Here is a 14,262-nt window from a genome sequence, read left to right as displayed (position 1 = left end):
TACTATTGCTGAGGGCCAAGCCTGCTTATGATGTGTGATATCCGTGCAAGTTTTACTATGCATCTGCCTCTGAACTGATGAATCCTCAGTTGCAGAGGGACAAACTCACACTTGTGTACTGACTTGCCAGTGTGACAGTCAAACCTATTTTATGCATTTCTGAATGCTATTTAAGAGTGGAATTTAAAAGTCAGAGGTTGGATTTATCCGGGTGGAGTCCAAGCTATAAGACATTAATCTTATAAGCACACAGAGGATAATATTTCACGTGAATTTTCCTGCAGCTGAACCAGATCTCCTTTAGTTAATCCAGAAGTGCTAACATCTTTCTAGGAACTTGGTCTGTTGCTCACGCATCTCTTGAGAAGTGTGTTTATTGGATGCTTAAAAGCACTGCATGCTACTATACTACAGGAGGCTGAAGAATGGGTGTGAGCATAACCACAAAAAGGTTTTAAGGAATTGTTGCCTTCATGTTCATGTGCTTTTGGACTGACAAAAGTTTCCTGCAATGCAGAACTGTGATGAATGGGTAAACATTTGCTTTAAGCACATCCCTATAATGTGGATATGCAGAATATTTAACTGATAAATTGTACTAATTGGCCTCACTACTTAGAGTAAAAAAAATGTACAAGAGAAGACAAACTGTAGCATGGCAAGACTGCCGTATTCAAACAAGTGAAATTAATTCAGTAATATCTAGAGGGAATTTTTTGAATTGGTCTGTAAAACCTTCAGGCATTGTGCAAATGTCTGAACTAATTTTGAATTATGTATAAATTCTAGCTGTGCAGATGCATACAGTACACTGCATAGGGTAGGTCCATGTGACTTCTTTCCACTTGCTTACTGCACCATGAGTAACTGCATGCTCTGCTTATGTCAGCTACTGATTCCATAATCTGCTGCATCAATAGTTCAAAGTATCACTGGTTGCATTTGAATGGGAGGTTCCATCATGAGAGAGTTGTTAAAAAAAGATGACGTTCTGTGTGAATGAGATGAGGACGTTTATTCCTAATTTATATTATTTTTATTGAACCAATTGTTCTAAAGATTAACAGGTTTGCAGACAGTTTGTGTAATACTGCGGTTACTGAAAAAGTGTTTAGAAACAATCATAACTTCATAGTTGTGGTAACAATTTTGTGAGTAGAAGCCTTTTTCCTGAGTTTATCTTAGGTTGGATTCAATAATCTTTCTAGGAGTATTCAGATTTCAGTGTTTTGGTTTTTTGCATTGACAAAAGCATGTTCTGGTTTGGGTTGGTTTTATTTTGTTACAGTTTTATTTTTTTAAATTATTTTGACAGCATGGTAGTAGAAGTGCTAATGCAGGCTCTAGTTCTCAAGATGTACAGGCTGGCTGTACGTAATGTGCCTCTGGCATCCCAAATGTTCTGTTCTAGCCTATGAAGAACTTGTAACAATACTTTTCCTTAATTTGAAGATAGCAAGCAGTTTTATGAAGATTAATTATCTTATTGATGTAAACACTGACTAGGCTACTGTGCTGTGGCTACTACTCATTACATCCAACTGAATCATTTCATTGTTGAGTTGTCCTCCTCCTCATTTGTTTCATCTCCATCTGTTCATTCTCTCATGTACTTGTACTGCACTGTATGAGGTGCCTAAGATTACTGGGGCAAAATTTTGCCTTTTGAGGAAACAGGGTCTAGCTCTACATAACGCTGAAAGACAAGTGTAGTATTAATGCTTATGCTACTACTGATTTTACTTTTTTTCCCCCTTCCCTGTGTGATTCAGAAGTATAATTTCTATTTTGGAACTAATTTAGTGATGTGCAGGTGAATGTTAGGAGTAAAATCGATCATGTCTCACTGCAGCACTTTAAAAGATGGGTGATAGTCTAAGCTAGTCATCAAAGCTCGTTTTATTGTTTTAAGTGGTATCATCAGGCATTTTGGTATGTCTCAGGATGGGATGAATGGCACTTTGAGAGAATGATTCATTCTGCCCTAATGTAGTAGAGCTTAGTCACCAGCTAGAGCTGTCTCTGTGTGAACGCCATGCTAAGACCATATGAAAAGCTTTCGTTAGATGCCTAATTTGTCTGAATCATATTGCGGGTGTTTTTGGAATTAGATTCCACTTCTGATTCTCAGCTGTGTTCCACTTGCTAGAAAATTATTTTTCTCTTGCATTATGATGCTGCTATGACCATAATTTTGGTAGTATCACAGAGGTGTAGAATGGTGTTTAGTTGGAAGAGACCCTAAAGGTCATCTAGTTCCAGCCTCTCTGCTGTAGAGAGGATTATCAGCCACTAGACCAGGCTGTTGAGGGTGGCATCCAACCTGGTCAATGCCCCAGCCCTTAGGATTTTAAGAACCACTGAATGAAGTTTCCGAAAACTGTTACTGTATCACAGATACCCTTTGCTTCCTACGTTAGTTTGTGGATAAGTTCTTATGCAAGTCTCTCTCCTATTTGCCAAATTGCCTTGATAAGCCAGGAGGTCTCTAACAATTCAGTTTGTTCCTTCTCTTCATTGCTGTTGTGTCATCAACATAGATGCAGTTTTCCCTTCTGAACAGGCTGGTTCAACGTGATGTGAAGATGTAACAGGGAAACTTCCATGGGTTTGCTATCACTCTGACTAAGCATGAGAGAGAAAAGTAAAAACAGTTGGATGATTTGATATCAAGTCTTTCTGTTAGGAAAGCTTTGTTGCATTGACTGTATATCTTTACTGCCTTTTGCCATAGCAGTGATTTATAGCTAGAATTTTTTTTTATTTTTTTATTTTTTAAAAAAAAAACAAATGATGATATAATGCACATGAAGGATTATTGAATTTGTTTTTGAGTTGGAAATATGTCCCAGTTATAGGGGGTGGGGAGGTGTTGTTATTTCAAAGTATTACAGACCATTGGAGCTAAGGTTTCTTTTTGTCTGTACTGCTCTACATTGTGTCTCTTGAGATGATATTTCACTTAATTTTAAGTAGCAAATGAAAATAACAAGATGGATCTATGAAGACTCTGAGGGGAAACTTCTGCTCTAAGATCAGAGGAACTATTCCTGAGAAAGTTAGTTTTGAAACCAGTCTGTCATCAAAGGTCAACCTTTGATGGGCAATTTTACTAATACCCTTCTAAAACCAAATTTATTGGTTCTGGGCTTTTGTTTCTGCCATTCTGCTGTCACTGGCATATTGCTGATATAAATCAGCAGGGAATACTATAATTGCAGAATATATTTGGCTGCCTATGTTAGCCACTGGAGACTAATGAGTTCTTTCACTTCTATTTGTTTGATATAATACATGCTTACGTATTTAACTGGGCAACCAATAAATATTGTGTTTGTTATAGTGAAAAGTTATAGTGTTATAGTCTGGTTTCACTTGATCAGCTAACTGCATCTTTACAAATGCAAGCCAGTGATGCACATGCCATGCTTTAAAGTATGTTTGTAACAATAGGAATTTGTTTGTGATTATTAAAATTAAATAGTTGCTGTTATTATCTTCCTGCCTTTCAAAATACTCTCAGGGTTGCTTGGATTTTGGACTTGCCTATGCATTTTTAAGTATTTTAAAAATTCATTTTTTAACAGATTGTATTCAACAAAGTTCAGTAGTCAACTTTTATAGGAAGTACTCCAGCAACCATCAATTACATTGATTTTCTTAATATTATTATCATTATTTTTCCTTTGCAAGTGAGATAGAAACTAAGCCACACTTTATCAGCTGCAAGAAACCAAGCCTTTCAGAGTGCTCTGAACCAATCCTTTGGAAATACGCAAACAAATCAATGTGTTATTAAATATACAAAGGACAACAATGGAACAAGAAATCTTTCTCAGGGTCTAACGTACTAGTAGTGCAATTGGAAATGTTGTGATGATTGTGCAACACTTAAAGGGGTTTGTTTCTTTGATTTCTTTCATTGTAATCAGAGTCTTTTATCAGTGAAGATTTTAAATCAATCGATAACTTCAAATCTCATCTGTGACTTAAATTTTGTGCTCTCTGGTTTACAGTTCTATCAGCAAATGGCAAGTTCATCTGTAGTATTTGAAGCACAAAGCACTAGATTTAGCCAATAATAATGCCTGTTGCATGCCATATGTTTAAATGTCTGGAAGCCAGACCTTAGAGCCTCAGTAGCATTGCTACTGTAAAGTCAAAGAGAAGCATGGAAAAAGACTATTAAAGAAATTGAGAGGCATGACAATAAGGAGTTGTGTTTTTTTTATATGTTTCATCTAACGGCAGTCAATATCTACTTGCTGTCATTTGTGTAACAGCAGAAAAGGTGGAGTGCTGAGGATATGGATATAGGTACAGCCAGAAGTGTTAGTAATTTAGCTTAGACTGGAAGGGTGTGAAGGAGATGGAGTCAGATTCTTGTCTTTGAGTTCCCAGTCACAGAGCAGGGTTTGAGCCTGAGACAGAATGCAGGATGTTCTGGTTTAATGAATGGAAATATTGTCAGGGGTTGGACACTGACATGGTTTGTCAAATGTGGTTGTGGAATCTCCAGCTTTTGGGACATTTAACAGCTGATGAAGTGGCTCCAAGAAACCTCTTCCTGGAGCTATGCTGACAAGGTGATTGGGCTTTGTAACCCGTAGAGATTCTTTCCAAAATCCTTCAGGGTTTTTGACAGCAGCTTCACAATGCTTGTAAAGTGGGACTTTTTCTGTTCTCTTTCTTTATAGTACCCATGGTGTATCTGTAACACTGAATTAGGCTCCTAATAGCAAAACTTGGAAGTATTTTATTAGCTGGATACTGGAACTTTGTCATGCAGCAGCATACTGTGCCACAGTCACAGCTGCATATGAAGAACTCCTGGTGTTCCTCTGGGCCATCTGCTTGGCTGCAGCTGAAGAGCTGAGCACACTGTAGTCATGCTTCTGGGTCTGGGCTTTATACATTCACAATGTGGATGTCTGTGTGAAACCTACAGGGGGAAATTAAGATTTTTGTGTGTTTGATAATAGATATTGGACTCTGCACTAAAGTAATGGGAAAATGAAGTCTGTGCTAGGCAGAATTCACCACAAGATGTCTCATGTCTCACTATGCATTATTCACAAAGGTACGCAACTATCCAGAGCAGACTGGTGAATGCAATTATTATTCTGGGGAGTACATTAAGAAAATATGAAAATAGACTGGTTGTGGAATCCAGACTTGGAAAGTGCATTCTTCAAGGGCCAATCAAAAATAAATGCATGGAAACTGACAGCAAAGAAGATGAACAAATCTCTTCAACAGGGAGAAGAAAGCAAACAGTTAAACCCAAAGTGCAATGCAAGAAGAATGATTGCACATTATAAAAGCAGAGTTATCCAATGCAATTCGTTATTTCTAACAGCTGTGATTCGGTAGGCCAAGTGCAATCTTTAATGCTAAGGAGTCTCTTACAGGCTGCTGCCAGTGGTAGGCATGGTGTGGTGCAGGAATGGAGGTGTCTGGAAGTAACTTCTTGGCTGCTGGTGTTCAGCAGGTGGACCAGAGCCTGCACACGGGTGATTCCATGCAAGCACAGGGCACAGTTGTTCATTATTTGGATGTGCTGATAAGTATTTTTAAGCGGAACACATTGAGGTTTAAGTCTGTGTGATTTCTTCTCGCCCTGAAACAGGCTCACGTTTAATTTGGAAGTGCTACTTGGGCTTATGGCAGCAACCCATTTTTTGCTAAATGAAAGCTTTCAAAATGAATTATTTTAGAAGTTATCCGTATTCGGAAGAGCATATATTGCCCGTTTGAGGCTTTTACCGCCGAAACCATAGCTACCGGGCGGGGCCGGGGCAGTCACGCTGCGTTCCGGGCGAGCCGCCCCGCATGCAAACGGCTGAGGCGAGCGCAGCCCCGCAGTCGCGGCAGCCGGGGCTTTGGAGTCGCCTCCTCCGCTCCCGGGAGGGCTGAGGTCCAGCGCCGCGGGTGCTCCCCGGGCGGGGCGGGCCGGGGCGGGGCGAAGCCACCCCCTCGCCACCTCGCTCCGCCCGCCCGCCCGCTGCTCGAGCCGGCACCTCGCTGGAGCCGGTACCGAAGCGGCGGGCCGGGCCCCCGCCTGCCCTGCCCTACCCCGCCCCGCCGCCGCCCGCGGTGGATGCCGCCAGGGAGCGGGGCCGCCGGAGCCCCCGTACATGCGAGTGCCCTCTCTGCTCACCAGCATGCTTTACTTCCAGATGGTGATCATGGCAGGGACCGTGATGCTGGCTTACTATTTCGAATATACGGACACCTTCGCGGTCAACGTGCAAGGCTTCTTCTGCTACGAGGGCGCGTACCGCAAGCCGTACCCGGGCCCGGAGGACAGCAGCGCCGTGCCCCCGGTGCTTCTCTACTCGCTGACCGCAGGCGTGCCCGTGCTGGTGGTAAGCGGGGGGACTGCCGCGGGGCTACCCGGGGCACGGCAATAGGGAGCTGCCGTGCCCGCCCCGCGCCTCGGAAGTTTATTTTTAGCATCGATTTATATAACAGCCGGATCGTGTATTGGTGTATTGGCAGTCCTGTTCAGCTGGCTTTTTTTTTTTTATTTTATTTTTTTTAATATGGTTTTGGTGGTTTCGTTTCTCTCTTTGGAAGCATTTGTCAGGTGCAGGCAGGTGGCTACCTGCGGGGAGATCTGGTTGTTGGCCACTGCAACGAACACTTTGCCTGGTACTAATTAAAAACCAAACCCTCTGACAGTGTATTTATTTATCATGAAAATGAACTGTGCTGTCAATGCATTAGAATCATTTTTGCTTGATTCAGTCATCTCCATGTGTCACAACTACCAATGTGCATACGAATTGAACCTGTGTGTCTCTAATGTAGTGTAACCTGTCAGTCAGGTTAAAAGGATGCATCAAAAAAGAAGTTTATTTCACTGTTTTTCTTTTTTTTTTTTTTTTCTTTTTTTTCTTTTTTTTTGGGGGGGAAGGGGGGGGGGGGGGGGGAAACAACTAAGAGGGAATTGTTGCATGGACTGTTTGTGTTGTCAGAGATCGAGGGCATCAATGTCATTCAAAGATCCGTGATTGGGAAGGCATGAGATGGGAGTATGCAGCCATCAGGGCTGGATTAGATGCAGTGTCACTGGGTGCACACAGTTACACGGACACGAACTCCCTGTAAAGAGTTCGTTTTAATGTGCTGTTGTCAGTAGAAAAAGCAACACACCTTCTCAGGAAGAGGAGGCCTCTAAGGCGGTAGCTTTAATGGCTGCGTATAAAATCTAGGAACAGAAAACTTCATGAAGTGGATGCTGCTGTAACTGCAGACAGCATTCTGTTGAGTGCTGAGGTAGCATCCAACAAAATCACATGGCTGTGTCCAGTTTTACTAAGATATCAGACTGCAATCATGTACAGTGGATTCGTTCTTTTTTCTCTGGAGAGTGAACTACAATCTGTAGCAAAATATGCAGTGCAGCTGTTTGGTTTGGTGTTCTTTGTTTGAATATCAGTTAGTTGACCATTCTGTTTATCAGTTTGTTTGGTCTTTTGAACCCTGAAATGTTGTTGAGATTTTGAAGGTTATTTTGTTGGTGTTGTTTTTCTGTTATGTGTAACGTTTGATTTGCTTTTAATTACTTCTTGTTTGGCTCCAGACATTGTGAAGGTTTTGTCTGATGTTCACGGGCAGCTCACTTTTTTTTTAATGTGTGTCAGCAAAATGGATTGGTGGTTTCCATTCATTTCCTGCGTGTTAGATGGTTACATCAGAGAAATCACCATGGCATTTTGGTTTGCCAGTCTTATAATTAGCCTCAGTAGACACTTAATAATGGAATGTAATGAGATTTAATGATTCTTCCTCTCCCTATCTTAAGTGGCTCAGGCAAATAAGATGCACTGGTGACTTGGAGTGTGGAAAGTCACATTGCAGGTGACCATTGCATTTTTATTTATTTATTTATTTATTTTCCTTTTTTCCCTTTACCCAAATGGAGCCTTTAGCTTCTGGGAATGTCAATCTGATGACATCAGCAGCACCAAATCTAATCATTAACATTATTAAATAAAGACAAAATCTTTCAGGCTATGAACACAATTCTGTTTTGATTTTCCTTGGGCAGTCCTCCTGGGTTTAATTCTTCCATAGGAGAGCTCCTGCACTGTCATGCGTGAGATGGAAATTGTCTTTCACTGAAAGCAGTGGTGAGGGTGATATTTCTGCCCAAAGCTGCTGTATGCTTTTAGCAGTAGTAAAACTCTCTTGTTAAGATTTCACAAGGATGAACTGCATTCTGTTCCTTTTCCTTTCTGTTTTGAACATAGGTGCTCTGTGTATTATTATTTTTGTTTTTAATAAATGAAATGTGTACTTGTTGCATGATTTGTTTTTATATTTCTGTCTGTAAGGACTAAGACAGACCTTTGAAAAATATGGATTTGAATGAATGAAAACATACTATGATTTGTGGAAAATTCACTTCCGTTTTCCAAATTTTCCTCTTCCGTTGCATTGTTTTACATGGTATTATGTTACTTCAAAGCTTCTAACTAGCTGCACTCTAGCATAATGCTTATTTATTAATTCCTGTTAGCTTGGCTTGTGGAATTGATGTTTTTTTTCTGGAGTTTTGAGATAGGTCACTGGAGGTTTTTACCTTGGTGTTCAGGGTAACAAGTGTTTTTTTTAAGGACTGAGACTTCTTCCATTGGATCTATGAGTGCCTTTGCTCTTTCCACATACCTGCTGTCCAAAATCTGAAAAAGTGAAGTGCCAATAGCTGGCTCTGTCCTAGTGAGCACCTCATCAGCTATGGGTGCTGTGAGCTGTGACAGCTGCTCCCTCCACTGCTCCTGTGCCACACCAGAGCTGCAGAAGCAGACTTGGCAGGCATGCAGTGTCTGCTCACAGGGCACAGGCATTTGCTGAGGCATCAGTCAGGATCTGGGTCATTTGACGGAGATGTACCTGTGAGGACTCTGCTAATCATGGAAGTTCTCAGGTTAGTCTTTCAGATGGTACTTCCTAGTAACACATTCCTGCAGCTCTAGTGCCACATCATAGCCACACTTCTGTTCTTGATTCTGCTGTTTCCCCTGCCTGCCTGCCCCGGGTCATGCCAGGACAGCCTCAGCTGGATGTCAGGTCACAGATCTGCAGGGTTTGGATTTGGCAAATGGAGCCCTTGCCGAGAAGTAGAGGCTGCTTACTGAACTGTAACACACGGCTTGCACTGCTCCAGTACAGGGAACTGAAACTGGGGCTCAGAGAAAAAAGTTTCATACTCTGCACTTGGTACTTGCTGAATTTGAATGTCTATAGTCTTCTGCCAAGTATTTCAAATAGCTCCTACATCATGTTGCAGCTAGTGAGAAGTTAAATGTGCTATTCACTTCAGTGGACAATTTGTTGTCCACATATAGAAGTTACTGTTAAAAGTGGCTGTAACTTCATAGGCATGTAACAGCAGTTAGAGGAATCCTGTAGTGATTCTGTAGGATGAGAATTTCCTTTCACTCTTTTCAGTTAATTTCCAGTCTTTTGAACAGAATACAACTATGTTATTGGTTTTCAATCTGTGTTCTATTATTTCTAATGGATGTATATATCTGTTAACTATGTTGCTATGAGTTCTTCCACTGGAGAATTGTGATAGCCTGAATGATGTCTTTTTTCTTATCTTTTTATGGCTGTGTACAGCTACAGCTTGCTATGTAACAAAACATATATTCCATTCCAATCTAGTACTATTATTTATAGAAGGTCTATGAAGTCATAACATTGGGCATAGGTAAAGCAATTCTTTGAGTGATTAGATGTGTTTATGTCAGAAATGTAAGACAAATAAACAGTAGAATCTTCTCCGTAATGTTGATGAGGTTGTTGTTGCTCTCAGAAGTATGTAGAAATTCTATGTAGGAGATTCCAGGAGGAGAGGGTGAGACTCATAGAGGCAGCACTTACCATGTGCTTGAGACCTCCTGCTTGTGTTGGTGACACAAGCTGAAAGAGTGTGCACTGGCTGGGCATGCCTGTGCTTTTACTGTCTGTAGCAATGACAGCTAAAATGCTTGATATCTTGTTTTTTTTCTTTCGGCACTTAAGTCAGATGTAAAGGTGACAAGCAGTGTGCTCTTGATTTGAGTCTACTCAAATATGCAATGAGTGTAGATGTGTGAGTTGAGAGCTCTGTGCTATTTGAGCCATTTCCCAAAGTGCCGGTTCTTGCTCAGTGGGCTGGTTGCTTTTTTTAGTTCTCTTATGACAGATGTACCTTGGGAAATTTACGTCAGACTAATCCTTCAGCTTCCAGATAGAAATGATTTGTAAAACTCTTCTCAGAATCTAGAGAGTGATCAGTTCTGCACTGCTTCTTTCTGGTAGATCTGACTAATTTTGACCTCTCTATGATACCATTAACCATGCTCAGGGACTCTTTCAATGAGTCCAAACACTAATATGCATCACTGAAATAATAATTAAAAATAAAAAAATCATCTAACATCTGGTGTAAAATTCAGTGTATTGGACTCATGATGTATGTTGACTGCTTTATAAAGCCAGGAGGAGATAATGACACATTTTCATTAGGATGTGTAAGCAGATTTATTATGCTAATGTTGTTTGTTTTTATTTCCAAGTAACAAGCAGGTGATTATAGTACTTACTCAAAAAAAACATACTTTTATTTGCCTAGATACTCATGTGTTCTCTATAAACCAATTAAAGGCTGATTTGTTTTAGCATAATCCTCTTAATAGCATCATTGAAAACAATATCTTTAGTTTAGACAAAGTGTTGTACTTTTTTTTAGTTGATCAGGTGAATGTTTAAATTGCCATATTTCGGGCAGGGGGTTGGTGTAAAAACAATAACAAACAGATGTTCTGGCCTTCAGATTAGGTATGGCCGGCAACTTTCTTATGACTGAATTTTGAGGAATGTTGAAACCTGTTTTTTATTTAAAAAAAAAAAAAAAAAAAAAAAAAAAAAAAAAAAAAAAAAGACTGTGAAGGGAAAAAGAGAAACATTGTGCACCTATGGAATATACTGTATCTTGATTCTTTAAGAAACAACAAGGTAACAGGGAATAAGGAGAGAAAGGAGCCACCTTTGGCTCAGCACAAAAGTCAGAAGTTTCTTATCTCTAGTGTCTTTGCTGATCTCTCAGTAGTTCCAGTCCTGGGAGGTCAGGAATATGTGAAAGATGGGCAAAGACCTGAAGGGGATGCGCTGCTTGTTTCCAGCACATAGAGCTAATATGGTTGGGCATGCGCCTGTCTCCCTTCCATTTGAACCTGCTAGTTCCTATTTTCCTTCTTGCACCTACAGTTCCATGTAGTGTGATACCAGGGCTGAGCTGATTTTGTCAGATTGAGTTTTCAAAATGTTCTTGTCAGAGTAGCCTTAGTTAAGCTGTAGTTCACTCTGAAATGATTCTACTGTGATATAACTTAGTGCTGCACATGAAAATGGGGTGCTGGCTTGTGATCCTTTTCTGGGACATGAAAGTACTCTGTTATCTCTTACAACTTCAGGAAAAAAACACAACTAGAAAGTTCTGAAAAAAGAATGTTTTGGGAATTTGTTGTGCCAGGAAACTCTGAATTCCCCTCACACCTGAGAACTTCAAATGCTTTTCATTCCTGGCCTCAGTCAGAAGAAAGCATCGCTAGCGTCACCTTCACAAATATTTCCTCCATCTATTTCAGGATCTTTTTTTTTCCCTGAGTACCCCCCTGCTTTTTGGCTGATACTAAGTTACATTTGCTTCTGTGGACACTTTGATACTGTTGGGGAAAAAAGAACAAACCCAGCCAACAGAGCACAAGGGCAGAATAAAAGGCTTCTCTCCTGTTCTGCTTCTTCAAGTAGAAGTGAATTCAATGCATCCTGAAGGAGACTAAGTTGTTTTGTCACTTCTGCTGAAACTACATCAGGAAAACTTAATGAATAATGCAGGCATGCACAATTGTCAGCAGCTCTGTGTAACGGGGCAAAAAATAATAATAATCTAAGAATGCATAGTGAGGTGCTCAAACGTTTGTTTTCACACACATTTTCTAAGGCAAATATAAGGAAGTGACCAGCAAAGCACTCAGCCTACCCCAGCACTCTTCTCAGGAGCAATAAGTTCCCTTGCTAGGCACTGAGCTCCAATATCTGGGTGTCTGAGTGTTTCTGTGTTCTGTCTTAAAAATGGTAATGATAAAGCAGCTGGAGATTATTAGTAGATCAAATTTAACCTCTGAAAACAAATGGAAATATTTTTAGTTGTATTGGGAACTGTCTTCTACCTTTTGCTGTATGAGGTGTTTCAACAGTCCTGGAATATCTTTGAGAGCTTATTTGCGTGCCCGTCTCTTGCTGGCACATTTGACAGACAGCTGTTTAGAAGAAGCAATTGCCAGAATCCTTTGTGACTGAGTTGTTCCTGGAGGGACCTTTTGTGCTCTGTCTTCATAACTCTTCACTCAACCTGTGTGCACAGGTGCAACTTCTTTTCTTTGATACTTTTCTTCCTCCATTCCTCTATTCTCACTTTTTTCTCTCTTCAGAAAGTGAAACTGTTTATTTTTTGTTGTTGTGTGGTTTTGTTTTGTTTTTTGGCAGAGGGCAATGCTGCACAAGGGCACATGTTGAAGCAAAGGGGCTATTTACATTATCTTCTTCCTTTGTGAAGGGGCAGTTGCATTGCAACTTTATTTAAGAACAAAAACTGCATCACGCATTTAAGGTTTGCAGTAACCTTGTGTACCAGATGTCAGTACTGTCCTTCTGGGGCAGTTAGCAAGACAAATACATGGTTTGATAGTCTGATCCTGCTTTTATCCAAAGAGTAAAACCTCTAATCCAACGGAGCTGTAACCAGGAGACACAAAAAGATTCAGAACCATTGTGGGTTTTGTTGCAGTTCTTCTTTAGCTGTGTTTCTCGTATGCTGTGATGGGTTACATGAATGGTGCCAGCAAGTCATGTTTGTACTTCCAAGAGAATTTATAATTTCTGCTGTGCTTGCTAGGCACACCACTTACAAACACGATCCATATTGAGGCCATATGTTTCATCCCTTGATGGGCTCTCTGGATGGAAAGTGGCAAGCAGATGTGAGCAAGGCAGACAGGGTGCTTTTTGCAGCGGCTGAATGCCTGCTTGTCCTATAAATGATGCACTTACATGTAAGTGAGAAATTGTTAATCCAACTGATCCTGCACCATACGATTAGGGAATTTGTATGCAGAGTCTGTAATCTGAAATGGTAGGCTCCAAGTAATAATCAGCTGCTACATCAAGCAGTTCATGTCCATTACACATTGTACAGGATTGAGATGTGTGTCCGTATGATGCAAAATAACAGACCACCAAAGTAGAAATTTAAGTAGCTTTAGCAGTGGTTTTCAGCCTTAAGCACTGCGATGTTTAAAAATCTCTACCGTGTTCTTGTAGCTTCTCTCAGATAAACTGAAGTGCTTGGTGGCCTTGCTTTCATCATAAATGGGTCTTGCTTAGCTAAGGTGTGATGCTTCATAGATTATAAGCAAAGAGCCTAGCTTGGTGGATATACCACATCCACGGTATTCAGAAAACAACCTGGGACATGGTGTTCTAATGATGAATATCCTTTGTGAACAAACTAGTCTTAATGCTTGTTTTATAGTACAGGAAATCTGGCGTAGGAATAGGAAGACAAAAGTTTTGACACTTCATACTTCTGGTGAGAAGCCTGGTTTTGTTCATATTGCTTCACCTCACCTGCAGGTGTTCATATACTAGGTCCACTTTGAAAGTAATGCCTCCTATTTTACTATGTTGACCTGTCATGTTGGAGGTGGATGTGGGTATGGCAGTAAAGGCTGAACCTTTCCACCAAGATTCTGCTCCATTTTGTGGCTGTGCAACAGATGGCAGCACAGAGGCAGTCTGACAAATGGCATCTGACATGGAAGTGCGTATGAAGCAAAGGTGTGTCACTGTATTCCTCCATGCAGGAAAAATGACATCCACTGACATTCACTGATGCTTGCTGAATATGTATGGTTACCAAAGAGTGGGTGTGAGCTCAGTGAGGCAGTTAGGGGTGTGTTTGAGCTGTGGCAATAGTGGTTTACCTCCACTAGTGAAGATATGTACAAATGCAGTATGCAGGCTGGCAAAAACACGTAGTTTATGGTAGTGACTATGTTGAAAAACAGTGCTTTGTAGCTGAGAATTTGCTTTATTGAACAGTGTTATTTTGCTCTTTATATCTGTTGTGTTTTCCATAGAGAAATGGGAAGCATTGCATTTGGAGCAACCAATGTTAATTATATGCAGTGTAAGGCAGTAACA

General features: G+C 40.6%; 1 protein-coding gene across 2 annotated transcripts in view; it reads left to right on the top strand.

The window, feature by feature from the left end:
• Nucleotides 1-14,262, top strand: part of PLPPR5 (phospholipid phosphatase related 5) — an 85,394-nt gene that overhangs the window by 35,713 nt on the left and 35,419 nt on the right. The window contains exon 3 of one of the 2 annotated variants that reach the window (XM_072343827.1): nucleotides 6,180-6,368. In XM_072343827.1, coding sequence (XP_072199928.1) covers nucleotides 6,180-6,368 — 189 coding nt within the window. Of the gene's footprint in view, nucleotides 1-5,971; nucleotides 6,369-14,262 lie in introns of those variants that run through there. The other variant, XM_072343828.1, reaches the window with a different exon arrangement.

The sequence above is a fragment of the Excalfactoria chinensis genome, chromosome 8 (assembly GCF_039878825.1).
Source record: "Excalfactoria chinensis isolate bCotChi1 chromosome 8, bCotChi1.hap2, whole genome shotgun sequence".
NCBI classification, from domain to species: Eukaryota; Metazoa; Chordata; class Aves; order Galliformes; family Phasianidae; genus Excalfactoria; species Excalfactoria chinensis.
Note: the sequence above shows the minus strand (reverse complement) of the source record. Positions and strands in the feature narration are given on the sequence as shown.